Below are 18,631 nucleotides of genomic sequence, written 5' to 3' on the forward strand. Positions count from 1 at the left end.
GGGGGGGGTTGAGGTTTGTTTTGCAGTTTTTTCCTGATCCAGAATTTGCGTGTCTGTGACTCCCCAGAGGCGGAAGCCCCCCGGTCAGCCTGCCTCCAGGAGGGCCCACAGTTGCCCCAACACCCCGCCTGCCCCTGCTTCCCCTTTTTGTGACCTGACTTCAGGAGTTTCTCCATGCACAAAGAAAATATTCCCTGCAGTCTTCCATCAGGCCTTTAGTTGTGGTATTTAGTCATTAAAAATTGTTGATTTTTAAAAATATGGACATAATAGGGGAAATTTAAAGTCCTGTTCCTGGTTGGCGGTTTTATTGCCTCTTGAAAAACTTTCAGAGACTGATGCTGTTCACATCCCAAGATAGTGAAAAGGTAGAAGTGCTTTGTGCTTGGTTTTTAAAAATATTTTTTGTACTTTATAAAGTATCTCTATGTAAAAGCAATTTTCATTTTGAAATGCTGCATTTATTCTTTCAACCTAACCAGATATTTTTTTCCTACATTTTTTCAAGAGACAAGAATTCTTTTGGTTCTGTTCAAATTATGCCTGGGTCTTATTACTGTTTGCCTGTCTTAACAGCACATTTCATCTGGGACCAGGGCTGATCTTTCTGCAAATGCTTGTCACGCCACTCTTACTCTGTATTTCCCCCACCTTTGTAGGTGATTTGATTTCTGGTTAACAAGACTTCAGAGACTAACGTCTTATAAAAGTAAAAAAATTAAAAAAGCAACAAACCAACTGTGATTACATCTGTTGCAATGGGAATGCTGTGCAATGAGGAGGATGTTGCAATGGGAATTTCCATTTGTATTTCCTGACCAGACTGTTCAAATTGGCCTTTCTATCAATGGAGCACTTTTCCCTCATTTTTTAATGCAGGAAAAAAATTTTGCTCCTGGAAGAAAAATTGGTTTGCCAGCAGCCTTGAAGAGAACCTATTGGCACTGAAATCCGCGCTCACTGGCGGTGCTGCAGAAGGCTCAGGCCTTCCCTGGTTTTCATGGGGAGATTGCGGATTGTGTAATCAGAACTCGGAGGAATAGGTGCCACTGTGTAAAGTCAGCCTTTATTCTTCTAAATACATATACAACTTCACAGACTAAGAGCCATGGCCTGAGGAAGGAGGGGGTTTGCAAAGCTGTCAGGGCCTCCGCTTGCTGCCAGTAGGCAGCGGGGCTCTGCCTTCATCGTCGGGGCCGCGTGGAGGCCAGCTCTTCTAAAGAAAATCTTTTTAGGTTGGGCCAATTTGTGGGATTAAAAAATGCTGCACTGTCTCTTTTATTAGGGGTGAGAGGGTACAACTTCAGGTTTTGCTATAAACTCAAACCACTGTTTTTCTTGCCTCTACAAATTGTGTAACCAATCTTCCTGGTTCGTCTGACTCAAGCAATGTGAGATAATCATCCTATTTGAATAATTTATAAACTCAGTAGCATGTATCAGCATAAAGCCAATCTATTAGCCAAAAATGTTAACATTTTATTGACGGTTAGGGATCCTTGTTTTAAACTCAGGTGCCTTAAGAGCAAAAACATTTAATTTTCTAACACAGTATTACTCGTTAATACCTATACCTTTGCATACCTTTTCTATTTGAATTTGGCAACTCATGAGCTAAGGTAGTATTTATTATCCTCCCTTTTACAAAGAGGGAAACGAGGTTGAAAATGTGATTTGCCTAAGATCACACTGCTGCTACTTGGAGTGTCCTCCAAGTTTTCTGGCTCCAGTAACACGAATAATAAAGGGTATTTATGGAGAACTTACTATGTATTAAATGCTTTGTATACTTTATTCTAATGCTCACAAAGTCCTCTCAAGAAGCCGGTGCCCTCTTTACAGTGAGGCTCAGCGACACCACCAGCATGCTGAGGGCTAGGCCTGTGACTTCACATTACACACTCCTTCCTGTCACTACCCCATGCTGGCCTCTTTAAGTCACTAAGGATTTATCAGTTGGTAAACTTCCTGGTTCATCTTTATTAGATTCTGACTGTTGGAGGCTTCATAACTCCAGGGTAAAACTTGAGATTTGAGGCCTTCTCTGGTGGCTTAAAGGGTTAAGCCTCAGCACTATGAAGCTATCCATAGCCACTGCAGCACAAGTTTATCCTGGTCGGGGAGCTGACCCACATGGTGCAACAGACCTCTCCTGTCTCACTGCTCCCCTCAGCAGTCTAATTCAGTCAAGCCACCTGCTCTGCTCCCCACTCTGTCTCTGGTGAATCCTCTCAATTTCCACACCTCTGGCCTGTACCCCAGTTCTGTATATACAAATAAATCTTTTGAAAAGAAAAAGATTTATTTATGCATACAGAACTGGGGTACAGGCCAGAGGCTCAGGGGCAGTAAGAGGCCCCACCAGAGACAGAGTGGGGAGCAGGACAGGCAGATCGACGAAGTACACTGCCGAGGGGAGCAGCGGGCGGGTCAGGAGAGGTCTGCCACGCCATGTGGTCACCTCCAGGGCAGGCGGGAATTGAACTCATGCGGAAGTGGCTTAGCTTCTCAGTGCAGTGCTTTAACCCGCTGCACCACCAGGGAGGGCCCAGCATAAATAAATCTTTTTTAAAAAAAAACAACAACTAAGATTTGAGATCGGAAACAAAGCTCCCTTTTTAAGAATTCCTTTCTGAAGGGCAATGTCATGTAGCCATCCCAGACTGGACAGGTTCACTATCAATTCGGATAAAGGATCTTGGTGCCTTAGGTAGAGCTGACAGGTCTTTGGTGCTGAAGCGAGGCCAGGTACACAGGCAGACCAGGGGCAGGGAAGCTGGGAGACAGGCAGCAATCAAGCCTTCAAGCCTCCATGATCTCCAAGGGCTCTGGCTTCTGTCTCCTACTTCTTGGCCCAGGGCGTCCATACTTATTGGGGTGTCAGAAAAGTCAAGATGCATTTTTGCTTGAAACACAGGGGAAAAAAATGTCATGGCTTTTCCAACAACCCAATGTACATATGCGTGCTCCATGCTCAGCTGTGAACACTTTGTAATAACGTTATCTTGGGTGGACAATGAAACCTGGGAGGAAAGTAAAGCTGCCGAGGCTAGTGGCAGGAAGCAAGAGAGTCTGAGTTTCTTCATTTTCCTTACAGCAATATTCATCAAAATCTTATTGCAAAGTATAAAACTATCTTTGCCTTCCAGAAACTGATGGCAGAATACCTTCCTCTAGGTTTAGGGATCACTCGGTCTTTATTAATTGAGGTAAGAGAATTTAACGATTCTGTGGTCAGAGTTAAGGCTACAGAGGGCAACAGGAGTTAGTACCAGAAAAGCTTAATGCACAGCTTCAAGGGTAGGCTGGGAGGGAGCTAGGCAAAGTCCCGAATCCAGTGGGGATCTGCAACCCTGCAGGTTCCAGCCATCAGAGGTCAGAGCAACCAAAGGTCAGAAGCGAACAATAGCTGGGACCTGGGTCCCCTAGTGGAAACCAAGGACCAAACCTGGCAGAGCAGAAGGGAGACCAAGTCCAAGTCGCAGCTGCCTCAGGGGGCTGAGGAGGCCAGGCCAAGTGAGAACAGATACAGCACATCAGTTCCTGGGGAGCAGTGGCAGCCGAGCTCAGCTCATGCCAGTGGAGCCTCCATCAGTGGTAGCTGATCCCACACAAAGAACCAGACTCCTGGGCCCTCCCCGGTAGCACAACGGGTTACAGCACAGCACTATGAAGCTACCACAGTCACTGCAGCAGCTCGATCCCCGGCCAGAGAGCTGACCCAGTTGGTGCAGCAGACCTCTCCTGACCCGCCCGCTGCTCCCCTCAGCCGTGTACTTCGTCTATCTGCCTGTTCTGCACCCCACTCTGTCACTGGTGAACCCTCTCACCCCCACACCTCTAGCCTGTACACCAGTTCAGTACATAAATCTTTTTTTTTTTTTTTTAAAGAACTCCTACCTGTTTTCCATGTGAAGTAGTTGCTGCTTTCTATCAAGACCCTCTCCAAAATCTGGTTAACAAGGACTGACTGGTGTGTTGGCCATTTTATAGGCTGGCTGTTTTCACCCTTTCTCACCTGAAACTGCTAAGACAGTGAGGGTCATCTCAAAAGGGAGGAAAGAAATCTAGGAAGCCAAAAATCTGGATAATCTGCACCAAGTAAAACCCTCCTTCCTCATGTTCCTCTTATCATTCTCTATTACATCAGAGGTCATGGGGGACATCAAAAAAAGTTGTCCTGTGGTAAATTAAGTTGAACAGACTTTTTACACCACTGGCCTCTGGCTACCACCTGCGGCCTTGATCCTGTTGACGCAGAAGACTCTTGGGAATGTAAGCATGGGACGTGCGTGCCTGATTGTGTACACCTGGAGCATGGGTGGGCCCAAGAGTGCTCACCTGAGCCAGGCCAGGATATAGAAAGGCAGTGCCACTCAGCGGACAACAGCAGAAAATGGCTGTGGTGAGAGACTGTGGGAATCTTCCAGAGAGCCCCAGGGAAAGAGCAGAGCCTTTGGAGGGGGAGGGTGTGGAAGCCCTGGTTGCTGCCCACTCCACAGCGCCCTCCTCCTGGCCTGTGCCCACCTCCTTGCATGCCAGCCTCCTGGCCTGGCACGCCTGTTTACCTGGTTCTCCAGGAGCATTAAAGCCTGAAAAATGCACTGAGGGCTCTGGGATGCTCCTTTATCCATCTGCCAGGGTCAATAGTGAATCTGCCGTGTGCTTCCTGGCATGATGATTTTTAAACCGTTGGGTCATTTTACCCTAAGCCCAACTGTCACAGAACACTTGGTCATGTCCAGAAACCAGGTAAAGTCCAGGTCACTGGATCAAAATGTGTGTGGGCAGTGTCTTGCATGTTAGAATGTCGGGGTCCAGGCAACAAATGACTTGGTGGCAGTCTGGAGAGGCTGTATTGTCCTCATTCTCCTCACAACTGCCTGACCAAACAACTTGCCCTTGTTTACAAGGGAAAGACTACCCGATGATGGCCACGGTGGGGAAAGGTGGTTTAAGTCAGCAACTGCTGTTAGTAGGGCCTAGTGTTACTGACAGATCCATCACTTCTGTCATCGTAACTAGAATTTTACACAGAAACAGATTTAAGAACCTCATTGAGTTTATTTGCTTCGATAAGGTTCTTATTTGAGGTGCTTTATTTAAGTACGTCTTAACTCTCAAGATAACATGCCAGTAAAAACATCCCTGAAAAGATGTCTCTAATGAGAATATCAATCGCCATTTTGAGTGCGCTTAAGGCTCAAAAGCTGTCCTGTCATGGCGAGCATTGTGAAGACAGAATTCTAGTAAGGGCTGACCAGGCTCTTTATCAAGAATTGCTTAGCCATTGCACAACATCCCACAACAGCTGTTTGGCAAATGAAAAGAATAATCCAAAGCAAAGCAGGTCAGATATAACACACTCCCAGACCACACTTGAAACTATCAACCAGGTGCGTGTCCGCGGTGGGGGTTTTGCAAGGGCAGGGGATAGCACGCGGCCTTGACAAGCACATCACCAGCTGGCCTGTCTGGTGAGGTGGCTCTGAGGGGGCCATTGTGCACACGGCTGAGTCATGTGCTCAGCGACCAGATTTGTCACGGCAGCCTTCAGCGACCCGGACAGCAGGACAAACTGCTCTCAGAAAACGGTTTTGAAATTGTGAAACTTCGGATCCTGTGGGTACTGGCTTTTCCTTTTTCGAGGTATCACTTTTCACTTTTTTTTTTTTTTTTTGGTAGGGTATTTTTCAGAGACTTCTCTTCTGAGGCTAAATTAGGAATTCTGTTCCTTATTCAAGTTCCAAGGATTGTGCCTTTCCTGCCCTCCGCCCAAATTGGAAGATATGAACCGTGGGAAAAAGTGTTCTTTTACAAACTGTGGAGTAAGTTATCTAACTTCGTTGACCTAGCTTATTTGGGAAGGCAGAATCCGCTTTTCATCACTTTCATCAAGAGCCAACAGTTTGTTTTGTGTTTCTAGGTCCTGCTGCAAAGGCAGGAGAGGCAGGCACAAAGGCTGATCATATGGGCACGGCACTCCCCAGTTTCTCCCTGTTCAGTTCAGGTTCCCCTTTCAAATAGGAAGAGGGAAACAGGGAAATACAAAAACAAGGCATACAAATAACTGTGGGATTGACGAAGCCCCAAGATCCCAAGGGTGCCCTTGTGTAGTTTTTCTGTTTGAGGCACTGCTGATGGAGGACAGCCTCCACCCTTGTATGCTTCGTCCATCTCAGATACGCTGGGAAGGATGCTGGTGCTAATTTTAGACTCAGACTAGGATGCACAAAGTACAAGTATCACAAAGCTCGTTTGGAGCCAGCAACATATTTAACTTGACTCACTGGTGCTCTCCCTCCAGACCACACAATTGCACCCAAGTGAATTGCTGTTAGAATTGGTGCCTTCAGAGGAGACAATTGCTCATAATTGGTAGCTTCAAGCCACTTCACTGGGAAAGCGTGGGGTCTTGTAGATGCTTTAAGAAAGAACTGACAGAGGCCTGGATGAGTCAGGCTCTTCTGAGTCATAAAGGTTTCAGGTCACTCCTTTAGACTGACCCTCCTCAACCTTGTTTATTCCTCTCAGGGCAGACAAGGGCCCTACGGCATAGATCAATCTATGGCAAGTAGGTAGAAAAGAGTGGAGGCCCTCCCTCATAACCCACATCTGACGTGCATTCTGCTCCACCCTGTCCTCACTGCCCTAAAAGGCCAGCTAGCCTTTGTGGAAAGCACCCCGGTGCCTCTGCTTTGGATCAGTAGTCCCCAAACACAGCAGGTCACCTAGATTGCCAGCACTCTTTGTAATTATTGTAATTGTTAAAAATTGTAATTATTAAAGTAAAAAATGGAAACTATATATATAGAAACATACTGAATAAAAATTCGATGTTCCTTGCACAATCACTTGCCAGCATTCTTCCAGATTTTTACCCTATGCAAGTACATCTTGTTTTGAGAGGAGGGTCACATGGTATTGCTCTGCAACTTGTTTTTTTCTAGGCTGCTACTACTAAAAAACGAACTTTCTTATGAATCTATCCTGTTCTTCTAACACCAGGGTCACAACTCAAATGTCTACTAGGGTCAGGCAGTAACATAAATGAGGAATTGTAGAAAACTGGAGGTTTTGCATCTGATGGAGTCAGAAGCTACTGGACTCCAGCCAACTGCTACCACTTAAGAACGTGTGTGTTCGATCAGCAAACCTTGTGCGCTTTCAGGAAAAACAAATCTGAATTTTTTTAATGCACAATCTCCAGATTTTTAAATACTGGTAAGCTAATTCATCAAACCCTGGGTGAAGAAACCACAATGTCTTCTGTCCAGACCTGCCGTCCAGCCACCCTTTGGGAACGTCTGCTGCACTGGCTCTTGCACTGCACGGCCTGTCACACTTACTGATCTTTTCTCCCGTTTCTGGACACTTAGGCTGTGGCACTATAGCTGCTCCAATGAATATTCTTGAATATGTATTTGTGTGCTTATACAAATAATTCCACAAGTGCAAGCCCCAAATTGCCCCAGAAAACGTTGTACCCGTTTAAAGACCTGTCAGCGCAGAAAGTGTCCTTGTCTGGGGTCTGCACAGATTCCCAGGTGCCACCCACCCAGAGACGAGACGCAGCCTGGGATGGAACCCAAAACTGAGAATTTTCAGCTCCCTGAGGATTCTAATGATGAAAGAGGTTTTAGAACCATTGTCTTGGATTACTAACAAGTTGTCTGGAACCATTTCCAGTGAATTATAAAGAAAACTCCAAATAATTTCATTTGCATTTCTCTGTTTTAGACTGTTAGCTCTAATTACAGCCCTCCATGAAAGCACAGAAAGGTTTCTGCTGCTGCTGTTTCAGGCAATTCAATCAGAGCAGAACAATAAATAAACCAACTCTGGAACCTCCAAGCAGCTTTTATTGGCACAGCCAAGGGAAAAGTACGGTGGCCATTTCAGAGCAAAAACCTGTATCCAACAAGGTATTCAGTATTATGTTTAACACATGACTGAAGCAGAAAGTTTAAGTTCCCGCAGCAGATGCCCCAGGTCACTAAGAGGTTTCCAAATCCATAGGTCAAGCTCTGCTGCTCTGTTAAGACGGAAAGAGAAGAAACAGACCTGGCAATGCATCCTTGTTGCAGGCTGACTGCAAAGGCAAGGAACAGTACCACGTTTTTTTAACTCCAGTTCACTCCCAGTTCCAAGGACGCGTCTCAGCAGGAGCTCTGAAATCTCTCCATGCTGCGCCTGAAGGCACGGCTTCTGCTCAGGACAAGGGTGTCACAGGACGTGGTCATCAGGGTGGTAGAGCTCACTCATCAGGCGGTAGATGTAGGAAGGCGCGTTCCCACCAATGTTGGAGATAAACAGGGTAATGAGCTCTGGGGGGACGTAGTCAAACACAGGGCAGTGGACGCTGACCTTCTCCAGAATGTCCCCTGAAAGGAATCACACAGGTGAAGATAAAGCTGAGGCTCCCACGCCAGCAGTTAAGTAGCACACAGACCCTGGACTCACGCAGGTGGACGCGCTATGCCAGCAAAGGGAAGCCGCAGCAAAATGCAAACCAGAAGAGGTAATTTCACCTCACCATCGTCCCTCCTAAAGTCTTAGGTGCCTTTCCCCGACCCTTACAGGAAAATTCAAGCTTGGGGTTGCAACCCACAAAACCTGGCGCCTGCCCGTGACACCAGCGCTCATTTGCAGCGCTGTCCCTGGCTCCCTGCTCCAGTCAGCGGGCAGCTCTCCCAGCTGCAGCGCGAATATCCTGCACAGGCCCTTTCCACCACACACCACAGTTGGGGACTCTGGATCTTCACCAGGCAGACTCCGTTCACTCAGGACTCACCTGAAACGTGCTTTCACAAAAACCTCTCCCTCATCTCCGACAGCCTCCTGGCCATTTTCCATATCAGCTTCATCTACTTTCTTTATGAAACAGCCCCACGACCTAACATTTTCTTGTCTGTCTTCTGCAACAGAACATAAGCTCTGGGGGCAGGGGGCAGGGCTATGCTGTTCCTTGTTACACCTCCTGTGCCTAGAACGGTGCTGGCTATATAGTGAGTGCTCAAAGGGTGTAAATATTTCTTGAAAGAATAAATGTTTGAATAAATGGATGGAGTTATTCAATGCCCAGAAAGAATGTGCACCCTAAGTACTATGTTTTGCTCCCAGGGGGCCTTAACGCCATGGCAGCTGGTGCTGAGGCTGCAGGCTCCCTGAAAGCAGCTGCCTTCAGAAGCCAGAGAACAGGACCCCCCAACACAGGTGTCCAGGCTACTGGCGAATCTCACAAGTCTGAGCAGTCCGTGCCTGCTTTCATAGCTGTGTCGCCAATACAACTCCGTCCAGCAAGTGAAAACAAGTCCATTTCCCCAGGGGGCCGCGTGTGTCTCCAGCAGCAGGCTAAGTCACGCCCAGCCCATGAGGTGATCCCACTACAGCCACAGCCGCTCAGCTCAAGGGCAGCAGCCTCAGAACATTGAACATGAACTCAATCGGGCCCCCAGGCACTCTAAGCTGCTAAAGAGAACAGTCGAGTCCCCACGAGATGTTTAATCCCACTAATTACCGGAAATTAAAAATAACCATCTATGCACATGTGCACACGTGCTTCTACCGCACACACACACCTACCTTCTGTGAAAGGCAGGACTTCCTCTGGAGCCACAAACTTGTGAAATGAGTCCTCTTCATTGGGGAACTGGAAAAGTAAAGTAAGGATCTAGCAATCACACTTGTAGCTCCAATACCCAAAAGAAATAAAAAACCACGTCCATATAGAAACTTGTTATCAAGGGCTTATAGCGCTGTTGTTCAGTCAACAGGTAGAAACATCCCACTGTCCCTCGCTGACAAGAGAAGCAAACTGTGCTTCACGTAGAGGATGGAATGTTGTTTAGCCAGCAACGGGAAGACAGCACTGTGACCCTTGAAACCGTGAACCTTGAAAACCACAACATGAACCCTAAAAACGGAATAGGCAGCAACAGCCAAAAACAAAAGGGCACATATTTTATTCTTTTTATATGAAAAAGTCAAACAGGCAAACTCATAAAGACAGAAAGCCAATTAGAGATCACCAGGAGGTGGGGAGAAGGAGACCAGGGACCAATTACTTAGTGGGTACAAACTGTTTTTCTGGGATGATGACAATGTTTGGAAACGAGAGTGGTGGTTGCATAATGTTGTGGCTGTAGAGAATGCTTCTGGGCTGTCCATTTTTAAATGGTTGTGTTATGTGAATTTCACCTCAACTGGGAAAAAGGAGCGCACCCCATGACGAGGTCAGTATTTCCAGAGGGAATAGTTCCTGTCACTGGTAGAGAGGCTCTTCACTTAGTAGCTGCTATTGCTCAGTCTACAAAGGACACTCTCTAGAGCTAGGACACAGAACAGCAATTCTACATTCCTAGCTTCAGCTTGCCTGGCACTTTAGAAATGGTCCGGCAATAGGAGTTGTGGCCACGTAAAGCAACAACATCATCATGCCCTTCTAATTTTGTTTAACTACAACTGAGAGGTTATAACTATCCATTGTTTTTCTTGGATCAAGACTTCTGCGGCTTTTTCCAGCCTCCACTGGGATGAATCCATTGAGTGAGGAAGGATGAGGAGAACCTCCAGTGCGAGTAGGCTACAGGTGTAAAGTTCCAGCCAACATGTCTACACTTTGGCTGTCTTCTCTGTGGACTACTAGGAGCCAGACATACCTGGGGGGAGAGCTTGAACATTGGGGCACAGACGATGAGTGGAGTAGAATGGTGTTTTGCTGCCAGGGCTAGAGTGTGAGTTCCTGTCACAGCTCTCAGGGCACCGTTGGCCAGAATGGTCTTTGTGCCAATGATCACCTGAGGGAAAGAACAGGAAAGAACAAGTGAGCTACCCTGGGGATAGTCTTAAATGAGCCACTGGGCCAAGCAGGCTGACTGTTCATGCCTCAGTCTTAACATTCTGAGGGGTCACACACCAGTAGAGGGAAAGGGACTAGAGATTCAGGACTGCAAGTTGAGCATAAAGTGGGTTCTCAAGGAAAGAATTAATATAGTACAGGTTAGGAAGCTGCAATGGCTACTGCTCCCAGCCCCGTCGTTTCTGGAAATCTATGTACCACACCTGAGCGGCGAGGAGTCTTTCTCATTCACTACTGGCCACTTTCAAGCTCTCCAGACATAAACAGGGAGTCCTTGGCCACACCCCAGCAGCTAATTCACTTAGCTCAGTCCCACTTCATTGTTTTCAATGCTTTCAGCACACACAAAACAAGCTACTCCAAATGAAAAATGATACAGAATGGAAAAAGAAATTCTATCAATATATTAAAAAGGCCCAAATATGTACAGGACTTTTTCTTTCTTCATGGATTTTATTAGGTGGGAGACTGGTGCTGGTGGCAGGGGAACGGGGAAGGGGGAACGAGTATTTTGGAAACATATTCTTCAGGAATTCAGTGAAACACCAAATACACTCACCTTGTTGACTCTTGACATAACAGCAAAAATGGCAGCATCCGTCATGACAGTTGTCTCAATGCCTGCTTTGGACAAATTCACTGCCATTTCATGACCCTGCAACAGGAAGGGGGGGCTGATGCAGGGAGAATGAGACAGAGAAAGAGCTCTCAAATGTAGCCGGATCTGGGGAATACCCGTGCCCAACACACCATTTCAACAAGCAACTCATTTTCCTGCCTGTGGTCGGTGGTCCCGGTAGCCAGCAGGGAAGCTAGTCAACACGTAACCCTCCACAGCTGCGCCAGCACAGCCACAGAACTCGAACTACTACTTGTTGCATAATCGGACAGGGCTGACAAGACAGCTCCTGGCTCATTATTTTTAACAACATCCTGCATCTTTACATCCATATTTCCTTTTCGGACACCTATTATTTACCTCGGAATTCATGAGCAAAGACCAAACATCAGTCGCCCTCTAGGTAATTTGCCCTACTTTGACTCCTGAAAGAGTATTTACCTTTTCTTAGACCCAGTAGTTCACCAACTTTCTTAAGCCAGTGTAGTAAGAATGTTCACAGGATGAACAACTTGAAGATTTACCCTTTCAATTCAAAGTTGACATGAACCCAATCTATCCATCCTTACTTTTCATTTTTCTTAGCAAGTTCATAGCCCCCCTACCTGGCAGAAAGGTGCACACTCTGCCACAATGACGTGGAATTTCCTCTTGCGGGCAGCCTCTTTGAGGAAGGCCTCCACTGTGCGGGAGAAGCCAATGGTCATGATCACCTCATTGGAGTGGATGTGCTCCAGAGCCTGGGCGGCAATGTTCTCCGTAGTCCCTTCTGCAAAAACAGGTTTGCAAGGAAAATACCAAACCATGGTGCTATAGACACACAGAAAGGGGTTGTGTCCTTCACAGACTGCCCAGCCAGCAGAGACTGTTGACACAGGGTTAATGATCTAAAGCCATAAAATGCCACATTTTCTTAAAAGCTCTGCTCCTCTGGGACCTTCTATCTCCCAAGTTCTCAGCCCTCCCTCTTTCCCAGAGTAACTCCTACTCATGAGGTAGCCCCTTGCCCACCTCTACACTAGCTCCTTACAGTTGATTTTGAAGACAGTGAATGCAAGCAACAGGTGCAACAGAACTTCTGAAAACGTTCTGAGTGGGCTAAACAAAGGTTCCCCCCAAAAGAGCACCTCCTCCAAAATGTGGCCACAACCCCTCCACCTAAAAAAGAGAGGGCAAACTAGAAAAATGGGAAGTATCTGCAAGCAGAGTCTAGGGGGTAAAGACAGGTTCAGTTTCCTCCACCGCTGGGGTTCTGACTGTGCTGAGTATCTGCAGGTCTCCTGAATCACCTCCATGGCGGGTGGAGGTGTGTGTGTGCAAAATTCAAGAGAACAAGTACTGAAGTCGGGTCTATCAACTGTGGTTTTGGAGACTCATCTTAACAAGATCTAAAATCGTTAAAATTTTAACAAGAGGAAGCTCTATCCATAGAGTTTCTGCTGCAGTAGGCCTATAAAAGGCTGATCTGTAAGGCAATGTGGAAAGAGGGTGTCTTAGTCCTGCCACCCACTCCAACTCCTTTCTAATCAAGACCGAGGACGTCTAACTTCTGAGAACCAGAAGAATGGTTATCTCCCAACTCTGCTAACAACAACTTTTATTCCCTCATCTGCCTGCGACTGTCCTATCCACCTGGCGAACAGAGCTCTTACCCAGTTCCACCAGCAGCTCATTAATTGCCTCGATGATGTTGGACTGCAGTTGTGCATAGTGGATGCTGAAATCCTCGCTGGGGTCTCCGGATGTTAAGAGTCTGTGCAGAGATTCCTGTTGATCACTCTCGTCGCTGCGTCCGTGGAGCCTACGGAGGCAAGAACCAAAGAGGTAGGTGAGAAGAAGGCGTGACATTTAAGTACCAGAAGCTGCTCACATCCAATGAAGGCTATGAGCAGGGCTAAAGGCTCCTGCAACGAGTACCACTGGGTCCGGCCCAGGGCATGGGCCTGACCTGCCGTATTCCTCCCGGATGATCCTGAGCACTCTCCGCACCATGTTGCCCACCGTGGTCTCAGAGGGCTGCGCGGCCGTCATCCTCCGGCCCTCTCTGCGAATCAGCTCCATCAGCTCCTCTGAGGGCCAAAGAGAGAGGGTGAGCAGGACCAGCCACAGGTAAGCCTGCGCAACTCTCCGCGGGGATCGGGGCGGGAAGTGGCCAGGGGCGCGACGGGCTAAGGCCTGCCTCACCCGCGTTGATCCACCGGTGGTCCCTGATGATGCGGCACAGCAGCCCCAAGGTCTCCCGAGCCATGTCCTCGGAGCTGCGGCGCCCGCCGCCCCTTTTCAGGGCCTCCACAAAACTCTCGATCCTCTCGGACAACTCCGAGCCCTTGACGGCAGCTCCTGGCATCATGAAAGGAGACGCCGGGCAGACACAACTCACACCTGCACCACTCGTGTGGGTTACACTTCCGGAGCGGGCGGGGTCGGCTTCCGCTCTCTGAGAAAAACGTCAGTTTCGGAGGCGAAGACCGCGCCCCTCGCCGCCTGTTCCCGCCCCCTCTATGTCCTGACCCAATCAGAGCCGCAGAACGATAGTGGTTGAGTTACTGCGTCCGGCCCCCACGCCGACGAGGCCGGAGAGGCGGAAGCGGCTTTCCAGTCAAATTAGAAGCTGAACAGCCGTGAGGCCTCCAGAGGGTAGCGCCCCGTTGCTATGGAGACAGCCTGTCTCTGAGCCACGGCCTGAGGCAAAACTGCAGAAGTTGCCGCCCTCCTACCCGGTCCCCTGCTCCGCTGACCGCCTAGTCTTGTGACACAGACGCCGAGTGCGCCCAGCACCCACTGGCCTTTGGATAGACGCCCCATTATAAAGCTGCCCTGTTGCGTCGTACGAGTTCTTTTCGCATCTGTGTCTCTGTCAGATTCAGTTCTTTGAGGGCAGGGGCCATATCTTTTCCCTTTGTACTTCCAGCGCCTAGTAGCTCTAATATAAATTGGAGTTAGGCTGAAAGCCCATTAACGAGAAGATTTGAGGTGGGCGCTATGTGAGCGAGAATAATGTCCTTTCCTTTGGGCAAACTACGGAGTCTGGGAAGTATAATGCAATACCAAGAGTTAACACTTAGTTAAATCTTGTTAGATGCCGGGTGCTTAGCATGTGAATTTTTTTTGGTCAAATGCCACTTGGAGATAAGTTCTCTTGTCCTCATTTTACAAATTAAGGAACAGACCCACCAAGTTTAAACCTGAAGGGTTGTGTTCATAATTAAATTCGTAAGGCAAAGTCTGTGCATAATGAGGTTCTCTAATCGTTTCCTTAAGATAAATTTTTAGAAGTGGACTCCTTGGACATAACACATTTTTAAGACTTTTGTTACAATTAATAGATTTGCCCTCCAAAAAGATTACATCGATACCAAAATCAGACAAGGAAAATACAAGAAAATTACAGACCAATAGTCCTCATGAACTTATCCACCACGAATTATTTGCAATACAAATCCAGCAATACTTAAGTTTAATATGCAATTAATTACCAAGTAGAATTTAAATCTAGAATGAAAATCTGTGTCAATATTTGAAAGTCAACAATCTTAACAAAGCAAGCAGCTCTTTTAGGACTCCATGATCATATCAATTGATGCAAGAAACATTTGACAAGTTCAACGACCAACTGTAATTTTAAAGACTCTGAAAAATAATAGTAGTAGGGAACATCTTCAACTTAATAAAGGTATCTAAAAAAAATCTACACCTCAACATCATACTTAATGGTGAAAAATTGCTCTGCATAAGATCAGAAACAAGGAAAGGATTTCCATTCTCACCACTCTTACTCAACATTATACTCACTCCTACATCGTGCAATAATGCAAGAAAATTAAAATTAAAAAGAAAATGCAGCTCGAAAAGAAAACCATATTTATCCATGGAAGACATGACTGTTTCCTTAGAAAATCCAAAAAAATCAAACAACAATAACAAAAAAACCTAGAGTTAATCAGTTTTTTTTAGTGAAGATACAAAGTCAACACATACAAATGAATCATGATCTTATACATCAGTAATAAACAATCAGAAATCAACATTGAAAACTAGTATCTCCTCCAAGCCACAAAATATATGTCAATTTTGACTGTGTTCGATTTTGATGACTTAAAATTGTTTCAGTTTCTATGATTGTTAGTATTTACCAGGTTCTGGCCAATTTTGGATATTATTGTTTTTTATAGGTACCAAGCCATTAAAAATGAGGCACATATCACTTTATTCATACTAAAGGATACATGCATGTGTGTATTTATATGAAACATAGGAAAATGAACATCCATGAATCCATCTCTCAACTTACAAACAAACTCTCGGGCCCTCCCTGGTGGCTCAGCAGGTTAAAGCCCAGCACTAAGAAGCTAAAGCCACTTCAGCATGAGTTTGATCCCCACCTGCCCCAGAGGTGATCCACATGGCGCAACAGACCTTTCCTGACCTGCCTGCTGCTCCCCTCAGCAGTGTTCCTCCACGATGTGCCTGTTCTGCTCCCCACTCTGTCTCTGGTGAATCCTCTCACCCCCCACACCTCTGGCCTGTACCCCAGTTCTTGTATGCATAAGTCAATGAATCTTATAATAAATAAAATAATAAAAATACATGATATACACACTTAAAAATCCTAGAATATGTCAATACGATCACATCAATGTTTATGTACTGTTTCTATCCCCTTTCCCAGCCTTCTCCCATACTCAAGGGTTACTAGTAAGCTATTAAATTTGATATTCCTTTGGTTTATAAAATTATATTTACAATCCTTAAACAAAATTTTAGTTTTACTTGAGTTTGAGTTTTTTCAAAATGAATTTTCCTTCTCTACAACTCACTTTTTCCACTCAATATGACATTTCTAAAATTCAATGTTATAATAAGTATCTGTAGTTCTCTTATTTGCACACTATGTAATATTTCATCATGTGACTCTATCGCAATTTTTTTGTATTCCTTTTCCTTCAGTAGATATTTGGGTTATTTCCAAACTTTTTTTTTTCTTGGAGGGGTTGAATATAAACTATAAATATTCTTGTGTATATTTTGGCATATCTATAAGTGGAACAGCTGGGTCATAGGCTATGTGAATATCCAATTTTATAAATAGTGCTAGCCTTCCAAAGTGGTTAAATCAATATATACTCCCTCCAGCAAAACGTAAAGGCTTCAGCTGATTTAAATTCTTACCAACACTTGATGTTATCAACTATTTTATTTTTGGAGAATCAGGTGGCTTTATTAAAGTATTTCATTGAGCTCTTAATTTACTTTCCTGATTACTAATGAAGTTGTTTACTTACTCCACGTGTAATTGGTCATGTGGATTTTTTGTGACTCCTTTGTGAATTACTTTTCTTTTGGGGGCTTTCTTTGGGTTTTTGTAAAAATTATTTTTCTGGGCCCTCCCTGGTGGCGCAGCGGGTTAAAGCGTAGCAGTAAGAAGCTAAAGCCTCTTCAGCATGAGTTCAATCCCCGTCTGCCCCGGAGGTGATCCACAGGCGCAGCAAACCTCTCCTGACCTGCCTGCTGCTCCCCTCAGCAGTGTACTTCATCACTCTGCCTGTTCTGTTCCCGACTGTCTCTGGTGAAGCCTCTCACCTCCATGCACCTCTGGCCTGTACTCCAGTTCTGTATGCATAAATAAATAAATCTTTTTTAAAAATTTATTTTTCTAACATATCTATAGAAGCTCTTTATATATTCTGAATACTACTCTTTTCAGATACTTGTATTACAAATATCTTCCCTCTCTTTATGGTTCGTCATTCTACTCACTTTGAAATGTCTTTGAACAGAGTTCTTGATTTTAATATGGTCAAATGTACCACGTATCAACTTTGTCTTTTATAGTTAGTGCCTTTGTGTTGTTTTTTTTAAATCTTTCCCTAATCCAAAGTCATAAAGATAATTTCCTATATTTTCTTCTAAACATTTTAAATTATACATAATTTGGAATTACTTCCTATGTAGGGGGATATTTTATTTTATTTGCCCTTTCTCCCATGTTTCCTCAGTGCTACCACTGTTACATGTCAAGTTTCTAAAATGTGTGAGTCTATTTTAGGGGGTCTCTATTTTGTTCCATTGCTAAATTTGCCTATTCCTGAATCAGTGTCTCATTTTGTTAATTACATTTTTTTTTTTAGTCCTGCTATCTGGTAAGAAAAGTTCCCATATTCCTTTCTTTAAGAGTTTCTTAACTTCTTTGAGGCTTATATATATATATATATATAGATAGATAGATAGATAGATAGATAGACAGATGTGTGTGTGTGTGTGTTTTAGAAATAACTGCCTACTCCTTAAAAAGAAACTATGAAGATTTTAATTGGAATTACTTTAAATCGTACATGGAATTTTAGAACAATTGACACCTTTAAGATATTGAGTCTTCCTATTTATGAACACAATATACCTATTTATTTGGGTCATTTTTAGTGTTGTTCAGTAAATTTTTTTATTATTTTCTCCATATAAGTCTTGCACATCTTGTTTAAGATTATTCCTAGGCACTTATACATTTGTTACTATTATAGATGATTATTCATTTTCATCACTGTCAAATTGATAGAGAAAATACAAAGTATTTCATATGTATTTCCTTGCTCATTAGTCAAGAGGTCCTTTTTTTTTTTTAAAAAGATTTATTTATTTATTCATATAGAATTGGAGTATAGGCCAGAGATGCGGAGTGTGAGAGGATTCACCAGAGACAGAGTGGGGAGCAGAACAGGCAGATTCATGAAGTACACTGCTGAGGGGAGCAGCGGGCGGGTCAGGAGAGGTCTGCCTCGCCATGTGGAGCTCCTCCTGGGCAGGCGGGAATCGAACTCATGCAGAAGTGGCTTTAGCTTCTGAGTGCTGTGATTTAACCCGCTGCGCCACCAGGGAGGGCCCAAGAGGTACTCTTTTATTTGAGTAAACATTAGTTTAGAAAACCAGTCAGGTTCCACAGTTACATTTTCTCACCATGCCACCACCAAATGTCCAGTACCATCCGCCACCACCATTTGGCCCCTACCACCTTTTCCTTTCTCCATCAACCACCATTCTGTTGTCAGAGCCTAAGGGTTTGTTTTTGTTCTTTTTTCTTTACATTCCACAGATGAGTGAAATCATATGATACTGTTTTTCTCCTTATTTCCACTTAGCATAATCCCTTCAAATTC

At 45.1% G+C, this 18,631-nt stretch overlaps 1 protein-coding gene across 1 annotated transcript; it reads right to left on the bottom strand.

Annotated features, from left to right (window-relative positions):
- Positions 1 to 7,842: 7,842 nt before the first annotated feature.
- EIF2B2 (eukaryotic translation initiation factor 2B, subunit 2 beta, 39kDa) lies at positions 7,843 to 13,896 on the bottom strand. The gene is made up of 8 exons (XM_004681685.2): positions 13,665 to 13,896; positions 13,429 to 13,549; positions 13,133 to 13,281; positions 12,086 to 12,249; positions 11,421 to 11,516; positions 10,662 to 10,799; positions 9,586 to 9,652; positions 7,843 to 8,384 (listed from the first exon to the last, which is right to left on the bottom strand). The coding sequence occupies exons 1-8, from the start codon at positions 13,828 to 13,830 to the stop codon at positions 8,227 to 8,229; spliced, it is 1,059 nt and encodes a 352-aa protein (XP_004681742.1). The 5' UTR covers positions 13,831 to 13,896; the 3' UTR covers positions 7,843 to 8,226.
- Positions 13,897 to 18,631: the final 4,735 nt, after the last annotated feature.

The sequence above is a fragment of the Condylura cristata genome, unplaced genomic scaffold (assembly GCF_000260355.1).
Source record: "Condylura cristata isolate star-nosed mole 26May11 unplaced genomic scaffold, ConCri1.0 scaffold00013, whole genome shotgun sequence".
Classification (NCBI taxonomy): domain Eukaryota; kingdom Metazoa; phylum Chordata; class Mammalia; order Eulipotyphla; family Talpidae; genus Condylura; species Condylura cristata.